Raw genomic sequence first — 12,832 nt, 5'->3', positions numbered from 1 at the left:
AGCAGAAACCATAACTGACATTATGTGGAATATGGAGGTTGTGAAGATCATATCAATAGATCGTATGAGATCCAGCGAAATTGGATATCTGATGTTACGTATTGTAGATGATGGAATAAAAAGGAATAAAAATCTGTTCAAACCAAGCACAGGCGCTCGGTGCACCCTTGGTGTGGCCTAACAGTTCAGTGCAGCTTCCCACCTGCTTGATTCCAATCTGTTTCCGAGCGTCTACGACTCCTGTAAAGTCAGAGCTGTAAGGGGGCCGAGATATATGGAAAAAAAAAGTAGGAGGAAAGGTGCAATAAACTGCCCATGCCAAGGGTGCACTGAGCACCTGTGCTTGGTGTGAACAGTCATTTTATTAATTTTATTATACTGGCAGACTCAGGGGACTCATCCTCATTATTCAGGGGACACATCCTCGTTACTGATAGGTCACATCCTCGTTACTCAGGGACTCATTCTCGTTACTCATGGGTCACGTCCTCTTTACTCAGGGGATTCATTTTCGTTACTCAAGGGATTCATCCACTCTGCTCAGGGAATTCATCTTCGCTACTCTTCTCAGGGGATACATCCTCGTTACTCAGGGGTCTCAACCTCGCTACTCAGGGGATTCATCCACTCTGCTCAGGGAATTCATCTTCCCTACTCTTCTCAAGGGCTACATCCTCGTTACTCAGGGGTCTCATCCTCGCTTCTCAGGGGACACATCCTTGTTACTCAGGGGACACATCCTCGATAACCAGGGGATTCATCCACTGTGCTCAGTGAATTCATCTTCGCTACTCTGGGGATACATCCTCTTTACCCAGGGGTTTCATTCTCGTTACTCAGGGGACACATCCTTGTTACTCAGGGGACACATCCTAGTTACTCAGGGGACACATCCTAGTTACTCAGGGGACACATCCTCATTACTCAAGGGTCGCATCCTCGTTACTCAGGGGACACATCCTCGTTACTCAGGGGACACATCCTCGCTACTCAGGGGACACATCCTCGATAACCAGGGGATTCATCCACTGTGCTCAGTGAATTCATCTTCGCTACTCTGGGGATACATCCTCTTTACCCAGGGGTTTCATTCTCGTTACTCAGGGGACACATCCTTGCTACTCAGGGGACACATCCTAGTTACTCAGGGGACACATCCTCATTACTCAGGGGTCGCATCCCCGTTACTCAGGGGACACATCCTCGTTACTCAGGGGACACATCCTCGCTACTCAGGGGACACATCCTCGTTACTCAGGGGACACATCCTCGTTACTCAGGGGACACATCCTCGTTACTCGGGGACTCATTCTCGTTACTCATGGGTCACATCCTCTTTACTCAGGGGATTAATTTTCGTTACTCAAGGGATTCATCCACTCTGCTCAGGGAACTCATCTTCGCTACCCTTCTCGGGATACATCCTCATTACTCAGGGGTCTCATCCTCGCTACTCAGGGGACACATCCTCGATAATCAGGGGATTCATCCACTCTGCTCAGGGAATTCATCTTCGCTACTCTGGGGATACATCCTCGTTACTCAGGGGACACATCCTCGTTACTCATGGGACTCATCCTCGCTACTCAGGGGACTCATCCTCGCTACTCAGGGGACACATCCTCGTTACTCATGGGACTCATCCTTGTTACTCAGGGGACTCATCCTCGCTACTCAGGGGACACATCCTCGATAATCAGGGGATTCATCCACTCTGCTCAGGCAATTCATCTTCACTACTCTGGGGATACATCCTCGTTACTCTGAGGACACATCCTCGTTACTCAGGGGACACATCCTCGTTACTCAGGAGACACATCCTCGTTACTCAGGGGACACATCCTCGTTACTCAGGGGACACATCCTCGTTACTCAGGGGACACATCCTCGTTACTCAGGGGACACATCCTCGATAATCAGGGGATTCATCCACTCTGCTCAGGGAATTCATCTTCGCTACTCAGGGGACACACACACATCCTCATTACTCAGGGGACACATCCTCGTTACTCAGGGGACACATCCTCGTTACTCAGGGGACACATCCTCGTTACTCAGGGGACTCATCCTCGTTACTCAGGGGATTCATCCACTCTGTTCAGGGAATTCATCTTTGCTACTCTGGGGATACATCTACTTCACTCAACGGGTACATCCTCTTTCCTCAGGGGTCTCATCCTTGTTACTCGGAATTCATCCTCGCTACTCAGGGGAATCATCCTCGTTAGTCAGGGGAATCATCCTAGTTACTCAAGGGATACATCCTCGTTACTCAGGGGACACACACTCCTTACTCAGGGGATACATCCTCATTACTCAAGGGTTTGACCCTCCTTACTCAGGGGATATAGCCTCATTACTCAGGGGCTACATCTTCGTTACATGAAATAATCTGGTACACTTTGAAAATGGGATTATTACCATACCAAAACTCCTCATTACTCCACTAAATTGCTCCGAAACGTGCTTTTTTTCTGGGTCCTAACCTTGTATTCGCATATATCAAGTATTATTATTTCTGTTATAAGGTTGTGTGCTATATGGTGCAAAATGAATACAGTATATAATTGGATGAGAAAAGCCACCTCTGTGTTCTTACTGGACGCAGTGGTCAAATGCTTTAACTTAAAGGGGTGGTCAGTGATTTTACATGTCCATCAGCAGAGTGAGGAGGAAGCACAGCCCCTTCATTGTAGTACCCGGCACAGTAATGTCTGTTAACGGAACTTAGCCGACTAAAGTGAACGAGCAGCAGTGTGAGATGCTGTAGCATGGATGAGTGGGACACGGAGTCTGTCCTCCAACACTCCAGTCGGAATAGCCTCCACCTCATTCTGTGGATCAGTGGGGTACGCATACATTGATCACTGATCTATGGCCATCAAAGCTAAGTCATGGAAAAAATATTTAAAGGGTTTTTCTTATCTGGAGAAATTTATGGCATATTGACAGGAAACTACTGCTTCAGAGCGGTGACCACGCTTGCAAACAGCCTCCTCCATTGAAATAAGCAACATCTGTGAAGCTCTGAAGCATCCCGCTCATCTCCAGTGTGGATGGGAAGCTCTAGTGCTGTAATATACACTGCCTCTGCTTACTGCACAGACTTGTTCTAGGTCATCCTATTTAGACAGTGCAAAGTGCCAGAATGATTGTAATTTATGCATTAAAGAGAGTCTGTCAGCACAAAATGACTGTTCAAACCAAACACAGCCGCTCAGTGCATCCCAGAGAGTTCAGTTTATTTCATCAAGTTAGAGGTAACAGGCAAACTGAAGAGGCCACCATGATGGTCGTTAGTCATGGCATAGATGCCAGAGCTTCCTTAGACATGCCAGGCTCTTAAAGTGAACCTATCACAAGAAAAAATGCTATTAACCTGGAGATATGGGGTTAATCTGAACCTGCCCAGTGCCGGCACTTACAGTCCCTTGCTGCTGGGAGGAAATGAACATAACTCCTCCTGGCAGTGTTTGGTGTTCAGTCATGGAGGCGGCACCGGTATGGATTCAGTCACCGCTCTGTGTAACTGCGCCCCTGCCATTGACTGACATCCAGCCCTAAGGTTGAGCTGTTGTCAGTCAGTGCCGGAGGTGCAGATACACAGAGCGGTGACTGAAACCTGACCGCTACCGGGAGGAATAAAGTTCATTTCCTCCCAGCAGAAGGGCTCTAAGTGCCTGCCCAGGCCAGATTCAGAACGCCATTAACCTGTAGATTAATGCCGTATCCGCAGGTTTATAACGATTTTTCACATGACAAGTTCCCTTTAAGCACATTCTACATAATAATAATTACTCTTTAGTGTCTTGATCTCACACAATGGCAAAACACTGGAGGGTATCCAGTAATTAGGGGCTCCTGATAAATTAGGATTTCAAACGCCAAAGATATGTTCCCAAATGTGTACTCTTACTTTATATGAGGTTCAACCCACACGCTGTAATGAACAACTACTGCAATAAATATACATACACCACTTGGGAATTACAATTAAAAAACGCAGATACCCAACGCCATATGGACTATGCTATTATTTGCACTAAATGTACATTACAATATGTGGGGTGCACCACACGGAAATTAAGCTTCCCTATAGGGGAACATATCCCTTGTCTTTGTAATCCTAAATTCTGTAATTCATCAGAAGCATCCGAGCACTTTGTGAACTTAAGTGTTTGCTATCGAGAGGAAACCCACTAGAGGAGGTGACTGGAGAGTCTCTTTATTAAATAGGGAGGCTTTCTTGATTTTATATATTGACTTGTGATCATTTGATACCCTTAAAGAGAATCCATCAGCAGGTTTTTGCTATGCAATCTGAGAATAGCATGAGGCAGGGGCAGAGACCCGGATTCCAGCAATGTGTCACTTACTGGGCTGCTTGCTGTACTTTTGATAAAATCACCGATGCAGATCTAGCAGTTCTCCGACTGCTGAGCTGTGTATAACCCCGCCCACACCACTGATTGACAGCATTCTGTTTACACTGTTCATAGGCAGAGAGCTGCCAATAAGTGGTGGGGACGGGTTACCCAGAGCAGGAGGACTACATGACATGAGAAAACTAGTCCTCTAGTGATAATCTCCTGCTGATAAACCACTTATTTTATTCAAACTGCATCAAGCAGCCCAGTAAGTGACACATTACTGGAATCAGGGTCTCTGGCCCTACCTCATACTGTACTCATTATATTCTGCTGCCAGATTCCTTTATATCAGACATGTGTACATACAGGGAATTGCAAATGGTGACCATGCAATAACTAAGAATGATCATGGTGGTTTGAAACTTGTGATAAACCACCTGAAGACCTGAAGATGGTTTATTGCTTTCCCTACATAAAGTGAAATTTCCTGAACGCATGGATCAGGTGTCTAAAACTTGCACGGAAATGTATCTACCTGCCCCCAAAAGTGGAGTCTATTATTCCCTGCGCTCCATTGGAGCAGGACTTTTCCTTTCTGCTTATCTTGCAATAATTTGCAAAACCCTAATATGAATAACGAGACCGTACAGGATATTTCTCGTGACACTGGAAATACATACGGAATGTATTAAATCTGTATTAAATATCTGTGTTCTGCACAGCCCACCATCTGTCAGGTCACAAGCATGGTCAGGGGAAACCGCTCTCAGTCCTGCCAGTGGATCGACCACAAGGTTCTCAGCAGGTCTCATAATTAACATGTTCCACACATAGACATAAGGACATTGCTTTGTGCCAGTAGGAAAAAATGCAACATCACCAGATATGGGGAAAACTTCTAGTGGATCAATGCAAGAAGGAATTACCTATTTATCTATCCATCCATAACAATGAAAGGAGAAATTTACCCAAAAGGATTTTTAAGGATTCAGTGATAACCAACAACTTATTGGTAATATTAACTTACCTGGTGACCCCCGACTAGGATCGGTAAGAACCTCTTATTAACGGTCCTCTTTACAACACGAGTTTTCACAATATGAGCTATCAGACCAACATTTCATTCCCTAATGCCAAATAGGAACCTAAAAACTGGTGAGTCCATCTGATATTGAGAAGGTCCTTCTAACACATGTCGTGCAAGAGTAGACCAGACAGACATTCTGATATTTCCTATTTGTCCTACCTCAAGAAGAACCACATCAAATCTTTACTGTACATAGCTGACTATCGCAGACTATGGGTAGAACATCTACCCCAACAGTACCCTCATATTTCCTACAAAGTCTTATTCCTCTTTTCTTTAGAATTCTCGATTTTCTAGACTGAAGATCTCAACTGGCGCCATACATTTAGGCATGATCGCATTAGGGGGTCATAGAACTTTCACCGTTACCACCATGTGTCCCAGGTCTTCAACAGAGGCACACAAAGGATATCAGAAGACACCTGGTGGTACACTTCATCAAGAGCAATATGTATAGATACAGGTGCTTCTCACAAAATTAGAATATCATTACACACAGAGTGATCTATTTCACGTGTTCATTTCTGTTAGTGTTGATGATTATGGCTTACAGCCAATGAAAACCCAAAAGTCATTATCTCAGTAAATTAGAATAATTAACAAAAAACACCTGCAAAGGCTTCCTACGAGTTTATAAAGGTCCCTTAGTCTGTTTCAGTAGCTCCACAATCATGGGGAAGACTGCTGACCTGACAGATGTCCAGAAGGCAGTCATTGACACACTCCACAAGGAGGATAAGCAACAAAAGGTCCCTGCTAAAGAAGCTGGCTGTTTACAGAGTGCTGTATCCAAGCATATTAATGGAAAGTTGAGTGGAAGGAAAGAGTGTGGTAGAAAAAGGTGCACAAGCAATCGGGATAACCGCAGCCTTGAAAGGATTGTTAAGAAGATGCCATTCAAAAATTTTGGGGAGATTGACAAGGAGTGGACTGCTGCTGGAGTCATTGCTCCAAGAGCCACCACACACAGATGTATCCAGGACATGGGCTACAAGTGTCACATTTCTTGTGTCAAGCCACTCACGACCAAAAGACAATGCCAGAAGCGTCTTACCTCGGCCAAGGAGAAAAAGAACAGGACTGATGCTCAGTGGTCCAAGGTGTTGTTTTCAGATGAAAGTAAATTTTGCATTTCATTTGGAAATCAAGGTCCCAGAGTCTGGAGGAAGAGTGGAGAGGCCACAATCCAAGCTGCTGGAGGTCTAGTGTGAAGTTTCCACAATCAGTGATGGTTTGGGGAGCCATGTCATCTGCTGGTGTAGGTCCACTGTGTTTTATCAAGACCAAAGTCAGCGCAGCCGTCTACCAGGAAATTTTAGAGCACTTCATGCTTCCCTCTGCCGATAAGCTTTTAGGAGAAGGAAATTTCATTCTCCAGCAGAATTCGGCACCTGTCCACACTGCCAAAAGTACCGAGACCTTAAAAACAACAGTATCACTGTGCTTGATTCGATGTTTCGCCTGACCTTAACCCCATAGGGAGTCTAAGGGGGATTGTCAAGAGGAAGATGAGAGACACCAGACCCAACAATGCAGACGAGCTGAAGGCTGCTATCAAAGCAACCTGGGATTCCATAACCCCTCAGCAGTGCCACAGGCTGATCGCCTCCATGCCACGCCACATTGATGCAGTAACTTATGCAGAAGGAGCCCCGACCAAGTATTGAGTGCATTTACTGAGCATACATCTCAGTAGGCCAACATTTCAGATTTTAAAATCATTTTTTTCAAGCTGGTGTTATAAAGTATTCTAATTTACTGAGATAATGACTTCTGGGTTTTCATTGGCTGTAAGTCATAATCACCAACATTAACAGAACTACACACGTGAAATAGATCACTCTGTGTGTAATGACTCCATATAATGAGTTTCACTTTTTATATTGAAGAACTGAAATAAACTAACTTTTTGATGATATTCTAATTTTGTGAGAAGCACCTGTATTTTCTCCACTGACAGCAGTGCCACTAGAGAATACATACATACGGCACCAGATCGTGTACAGTATGGCAGCACATTGTTTCCCCAATGGTTCCACATTTCAGCGCAAAAAGAGATCCATGTAGGATCTCTGACATGTGCATAAGATCTAAAGGGGCTTATACACAGGATTTGTTTGACCGGAGGCTTACTCCTAACTTCGCGGAGCACTAATGGGGAGAAGGGAGAAAGAACCTTTGGACAACTTATCTCCCAGGTGGACAAGAGGCTTGGACATTCGATTTCAAAGAGCTATCTCCCTCAACATCCATCTGTCATTAGACCGTGAGCTATTTCTGATAGGTTTTAGATCTTACTGTATATCTAACATTATTATACAAAAATAATTCACACCTAATCAATATTAATAGATGGTATTTTTGGGAGTGGAATATAAATTGTATGTTCATTTTTATCTTGTTTTATTCTTACAGATTCTTCTAATTTTCTTTTTCAAAGTTGGCCAGAAAACGTTGCTTCTTACTGAGTCCACTGTCGGAATACCATTGAAGGGGCTGATTGACGGGGTACATATATTTTGTGTAATCACAGCTGCTTCATTATCTTAAGACTTCATAAAGGTCATGCTCCATGCAGATTCCACATAACAGAAAGAGAGGAAGAGCAACATTAAGAAGACAAAACACGAACGTCACGGCTCCCGACACGCTAAAAAAAAAAGAGCAAAACAAAGAAACTGAACGGAGACCAAAACACGCTACAAATCAAACCACACACAAAAAAAACAAAAACAAAAAAAAACACTATGACAACGAATGAAAAGGACGGACATGACATGAAAGTGAAAGGGAAAAAAGAAAAACAACTTTTCTGTACAAACAGACCCAATTTTTATGTTTTTCGTTTTTTTTTAATATATATATATTGACTTGAAATGGTTAGTAATGTGGGTTTAACGCTAAAAATCAGCCAAATCAACTGCATCCTTAATAAAGTTTGCTGAATGGAGAAGATATCACATTCTAGAATTATGCAGTGAGATGAAAAGGATAATTTTCTCTGAGCCTGACAATTCTCATTCTTGCATAGCCAACATTGGCAATACAAGAATGTGTTGTTTTTGTTGTTTGTTTTTGCATTCTTTCTACTTTTTAAGTGATACGTTTTTTTTTTTGTTTTTTAACATATATATATTTTTTTGTTTTGTTTTTCTTTTCTGCACCTTAAGAAATACTACAGTGTCTAGAAAAACAGTCCAGAGCTCATTCAAAGACAGCAGATGCAGCTCTCGGGGCTGCCAGCTAAGGCCAAAAATGTGCAGAGTGGCTCGATGTTGGCAGATGGCTGCGACATCATACTGCAGTCTTCGAATAAGCCCCCTGTCTGGTTGTAAAAAATGTTTTTAATTAAATGAGTGACAGAGAGCAAACGAAGACCAAATGAGCAGATCCAAATGCAGGCTTCCACAATGTCAGTACCTTCTCACTATGGCTATGCTCCTCGTTAAGGGTGGTGCTACTACACGTATCTACCCCAGAGTCTTTTATCTGAGGCTCTGACCATTCCAAATCCTCTTCCAAAGAGTGGGCTCCAAAGCACACCATTTTCTTTTGTCTTTCAGACAAGTGGTTAGAATCCGACAAAACTGCCTGCTCACTAGTTTTTCTTTTTCCCCTTTGACTGTCCCCTACAAGTGTGGGATAAAAAAAAGGATATATATATAAAATAAAGGAAAAAAAAAAACATGCATAGGTATAAAAAAAATAAATAAATAAAGCAAAGAAAAAAAAAAACAAAGGGAGGTGTGGATGGTGAAGGAAACTGAATGTTAGGACCCCACATGTCTCACCAAAGACATTGGGGATGCCTCGCTGCTGTGCCATGATGTGTGCTCCATCCAATACTCCATGTCACCTGTGAGGATCAGACAGAGAAGACAGAGCGGTAAAGGAAAAATGAGGAAAGATCAAAGGCATAACATGACAGTTCACTTATCATTCTGTCCTGTGTTACGCTCGCTTGTTTTTGTTTTTTTTTGGAGGTGTGCATTGATTTATTATTGCCACAATACCCTCTGAGCAAGGCTAATTATGATAAATACATTAGAGGACCAAAAACATATCATATAGATTAATTAGCACAATATTTTACAGCATTAACAATAATCTGAATATAAAAAAAAAATACAAATTAGTCAACTCATACAGGATCACACCCTAGACAGCAGATGAATGGGAAAGCTCAGCTCCTCCTCCCTCTCCCAGCGCAGTTACCTCTGCAGATGTGACAGAGCATGCTCACAACACTCCATAAGAAAGTTCAGCTCCTCCTCCCTCTCACAGCGCAGTGACCTCTGCAGATGTGACAGAGCATGCTCACAACACTCCATAAGAAAGTTCAGCTCCTCCTCCCTCTCACAGCGCAGTGAGCTCTGAGGATGTGACAGAGCATGCTCACAACACTCCATAAGAAAGTTCAGCTCCTCCTCTCTCTCGCAGCACATTGACCTCTGCAGATGTGACAGAGCATGCTCACAACACTCCATAAGAAAGTTCAGCTCCTCCTCTCTCTCGCAGCACATTGACCTCTGCAGATGTGACAGAGCATGCTCACAACACTCCATAAGAAAGCTCAGCTCCTCCTCTCTCTCGCAGCACAGTGACCTCTGCAGATGTGACAGAGCATGCTCACAACACTACATAAGAAAGCTCAGCTCCTCCTCCCTCTCACAGTGCAGTGAGTTCTGCAGATGTGACAGAGCATGCTCACAACACTCCATAAGAAAGCTCAGCTCCTCCTCCCTCTCACAGCGCAGTGAGCTCTGAGGATGTGACAGAGCATGCTCACAACACTCCATAAGAAAGTTCAGCTCCTCCTCTCTCTCGCAGCACATTGACCTCTGCAGATGTGACAGAGCATGCTCACAACACTCCATAAGAAAGTTCAGCTCCTCCTCTCTCTCGCAGCACAGTGACCTCTGCAGATGTGACAGAGCATGCTCACAACACTCCATAAGAAAGTTCAGCTCCTCCTCTCTCTCGCAGCACAGTGACCTCTGCAGATGTGACAGAGCATGCTCACAACACTCGATAAGAAAGCTCAGTTCCTCCTCTCTCTCGCAGCGTAGTGACCTATGCAGATAAGACAGAGCATGCTCACAACACTCCATAATAAACGCTGAGAATACTGAACATTCAGGTCATTCAGGTGCCTACTAGAAAAAAAAATCTGTATTGCCGCTGTTAATGGTCTCCAATATCTTACAAAAAAATTGTTTTAAAAAAGTTTAAAAATGCATAAAACAGACAATTGATATTAATCCAAACACAGAAAACCATACAATAAAAGAGATGCTTTTATTCATTGCAGAGCAATCATTTTATTTTTTTCTTTGCACATATTGCGCATGCACCATTGACATTTAATGATACTAACGCCCTGGTTCATCAAGACCGATGTTGTTCACGCTGGCATTCATGACGGTGCACCAGATTCATAATGAATCAGGTGTATCTCTAAGGTGGCATGTGACTCTCCATAAATATTACTCCATTCAGTAACTGGAGTAAGACTTCTGGCATAAGGTACACCACAGCTCGTCATGAGCTATGGGGTCACACCCCAGCTCCGCCCACTAGGTGGAAGTGCTGGGCTGAAAATAGAGCTGGAGTGACAGAGGATTCATGTCTACCATGGTCATTTACATATCAATGCACATTTCCCAGCATCGGAGGAATGGTCATGTAAAGGTATTGCTGGACCTTGAAAGAACTACATGCACACAAAGTTTTAGGTGAAATCATGTTTACCGATTCCATGTAAACGTTTTAGATCTGGTGTCCTCACTGTCATTTGCTCCATGGCCCCTGATGAAGCAAATGAAACTGGTGAAACATGCTGGGAGGGGCTTTATCATGGACCACAGTCCTCTTTTCACATAGCTATATCGGATGCGCACTGAAGGTGCTTTCTAACAATTATAACTAGATATTCAGAACTTGCCACAATTATAATCAAGAAATTACCATGAATTGCAACTATATGGAGCATCTTCTCCATTGTGTCGGCCGGTGAAAATCGGATTGCATTCAGAATCCGAGTGTAGTCTGATGTTTTCTAAGGAATAATTGCCTTTTATGGCCGACTGCCATCCGATAGGCACATGTCTAATTTTTTCCCTCGGACAAGTCGGTCCAAGGAAAGAAATTGCAGCATACCCGAGTTAGCCCCATAGATTAACCTTGGTCCGAGTGCAATCCGATGTTTTGTTGGATTACACTCAAATACACGAAGGGCCAAAATTAAAAACTTTGCAAAGTTGCAGGCCAATTTTAATATTTGTTAAAAAAAACATATATAATTGAGGACGGTTTTACTTATCAAATATAACGAGGAATCTATTCATGTGAAAACAAACTTAAAGGGGTTGTCCCACGAATAAAATACATTTTAATTAATAGATTTTGCAATAAAATAAATACAGAGTAACAAATACTGGAATAATACAATATGTCATGTAAGAGCTGTAAAAGCATATGGCCCACTGTCCTAATATAAATAATAACAAAGGATAACAACCTTAAAAAATAAAGTATGATGCTAACAAAACAAAAGTTCCCACCAAAAACAGTAAGATACCCTCACAGTGAATTGCTCAACAGTACCCTCCACACGCACGGTATGATGACCCTACTGTACCGAACCTCAACCCCCTGCAAACTAGTATGGAAACTCCAACACAGTATTATTCTCCAACTTTGATCCCCATACAGCCCTCCACACAGTATAATCAGCCCCCCACACAGACCTCCATTGAGTATAATGGGCCCACATAGTGCTCTATACAGTATAATGGGCCCTACATTGCCTTCCACACACCATAATGGCCCCATATAGTCCTCCATACAGTATAATGGCCTACATAGTCCTCTATACAGCATAATGGGCGCACATCGTCATAGATACAGCATGTCATCACATAGTCCTCCATACAGTATAATGGGCCCCACATAGTCATCCATACAGAATAAAGGCCCCATATAGTCCTCCATAAATAATAATGGGCCCTGCATTGCGTTCCATACAGTATAATGGCCCCATATAGTCCTCCATACAGTATAATGGCCTACATAGTCCTCTATACAGCATAATGGGCGCACATCGTCACAGATACAGCATGTTATCACATAGTCCTCCATACAGTATAATGGGCCCCACATAGTCATCCATACAGAATAAAGGCCCCATATAGTCCTCCATAAATAATAATGCACCCTTCATTGCCTTTCAAACAATATAATGGGCCCTACATAGTCCTCCATGCAGTATAAGGGGTCCCACATAGTCATCCATACAGTACAATGGTCTCACATAGCCTTCTATACGGTAAAATGGGCCCTGTATTGCCTTCCATACAGTATAATATCCCCACAT

The 12,832-nt window shown here is 43.2% G+C and overlaps 1 protein-coding gene across 50 annotated transcripts in view; it reads right to left on the bottom strand.

Moving 5' to 3' along the window:
• Positions 1–12,832, bottom strand: part of RIMS2 (regulating synaptic membrane exocytosis 2) — a 657,506-nt gene that overhangs the window by 263,858 nt on the left and 380,816 nt on the right. For 29 of the 50 annotated variants that reach the window (XM_073590110.1, XM_073590159.1, XM_073590111.1 and 26 more), the window contains one exon: positions 8,878–9,086. In XM_073590110.1, coding sequence (XP_073446211.1) covers positions 8,878–9,086 — 209 coding nt within the window. Of the gene's footprint in view, positions 1–8,877; positions 9,087–9,248; positions 9,314–12,832 lie in introns of all 50 variants that reach the window. The other 21 variants (XM_073590125.1, XM_073590127.1, XM_073590129.1 and 18 more) reach the window with 1 other exon arrangement.

This window comes from Dendrobates tinctorius, unplaced genomic scaffold (genome assembly GCF_039654945.1).
Source record: "Dendrobates tinctorius isolate UK_male_01 unplaced genomic scaffold, ASM3965494v1 ptg000116l, whole genome shotgun sequence".
Taxonomy (NCBI): Eukaryota; Metazoa; Chordata; class Amphibia; order Anura; family Dendrobatidae; genus Dendrobates; species Dendrobates tinctorius.
The sequence above is the reverse complement of the archived record's forward strand: the minus strand, read 5'-3'. Positions and strand labels throughout refer to the sequence as shown.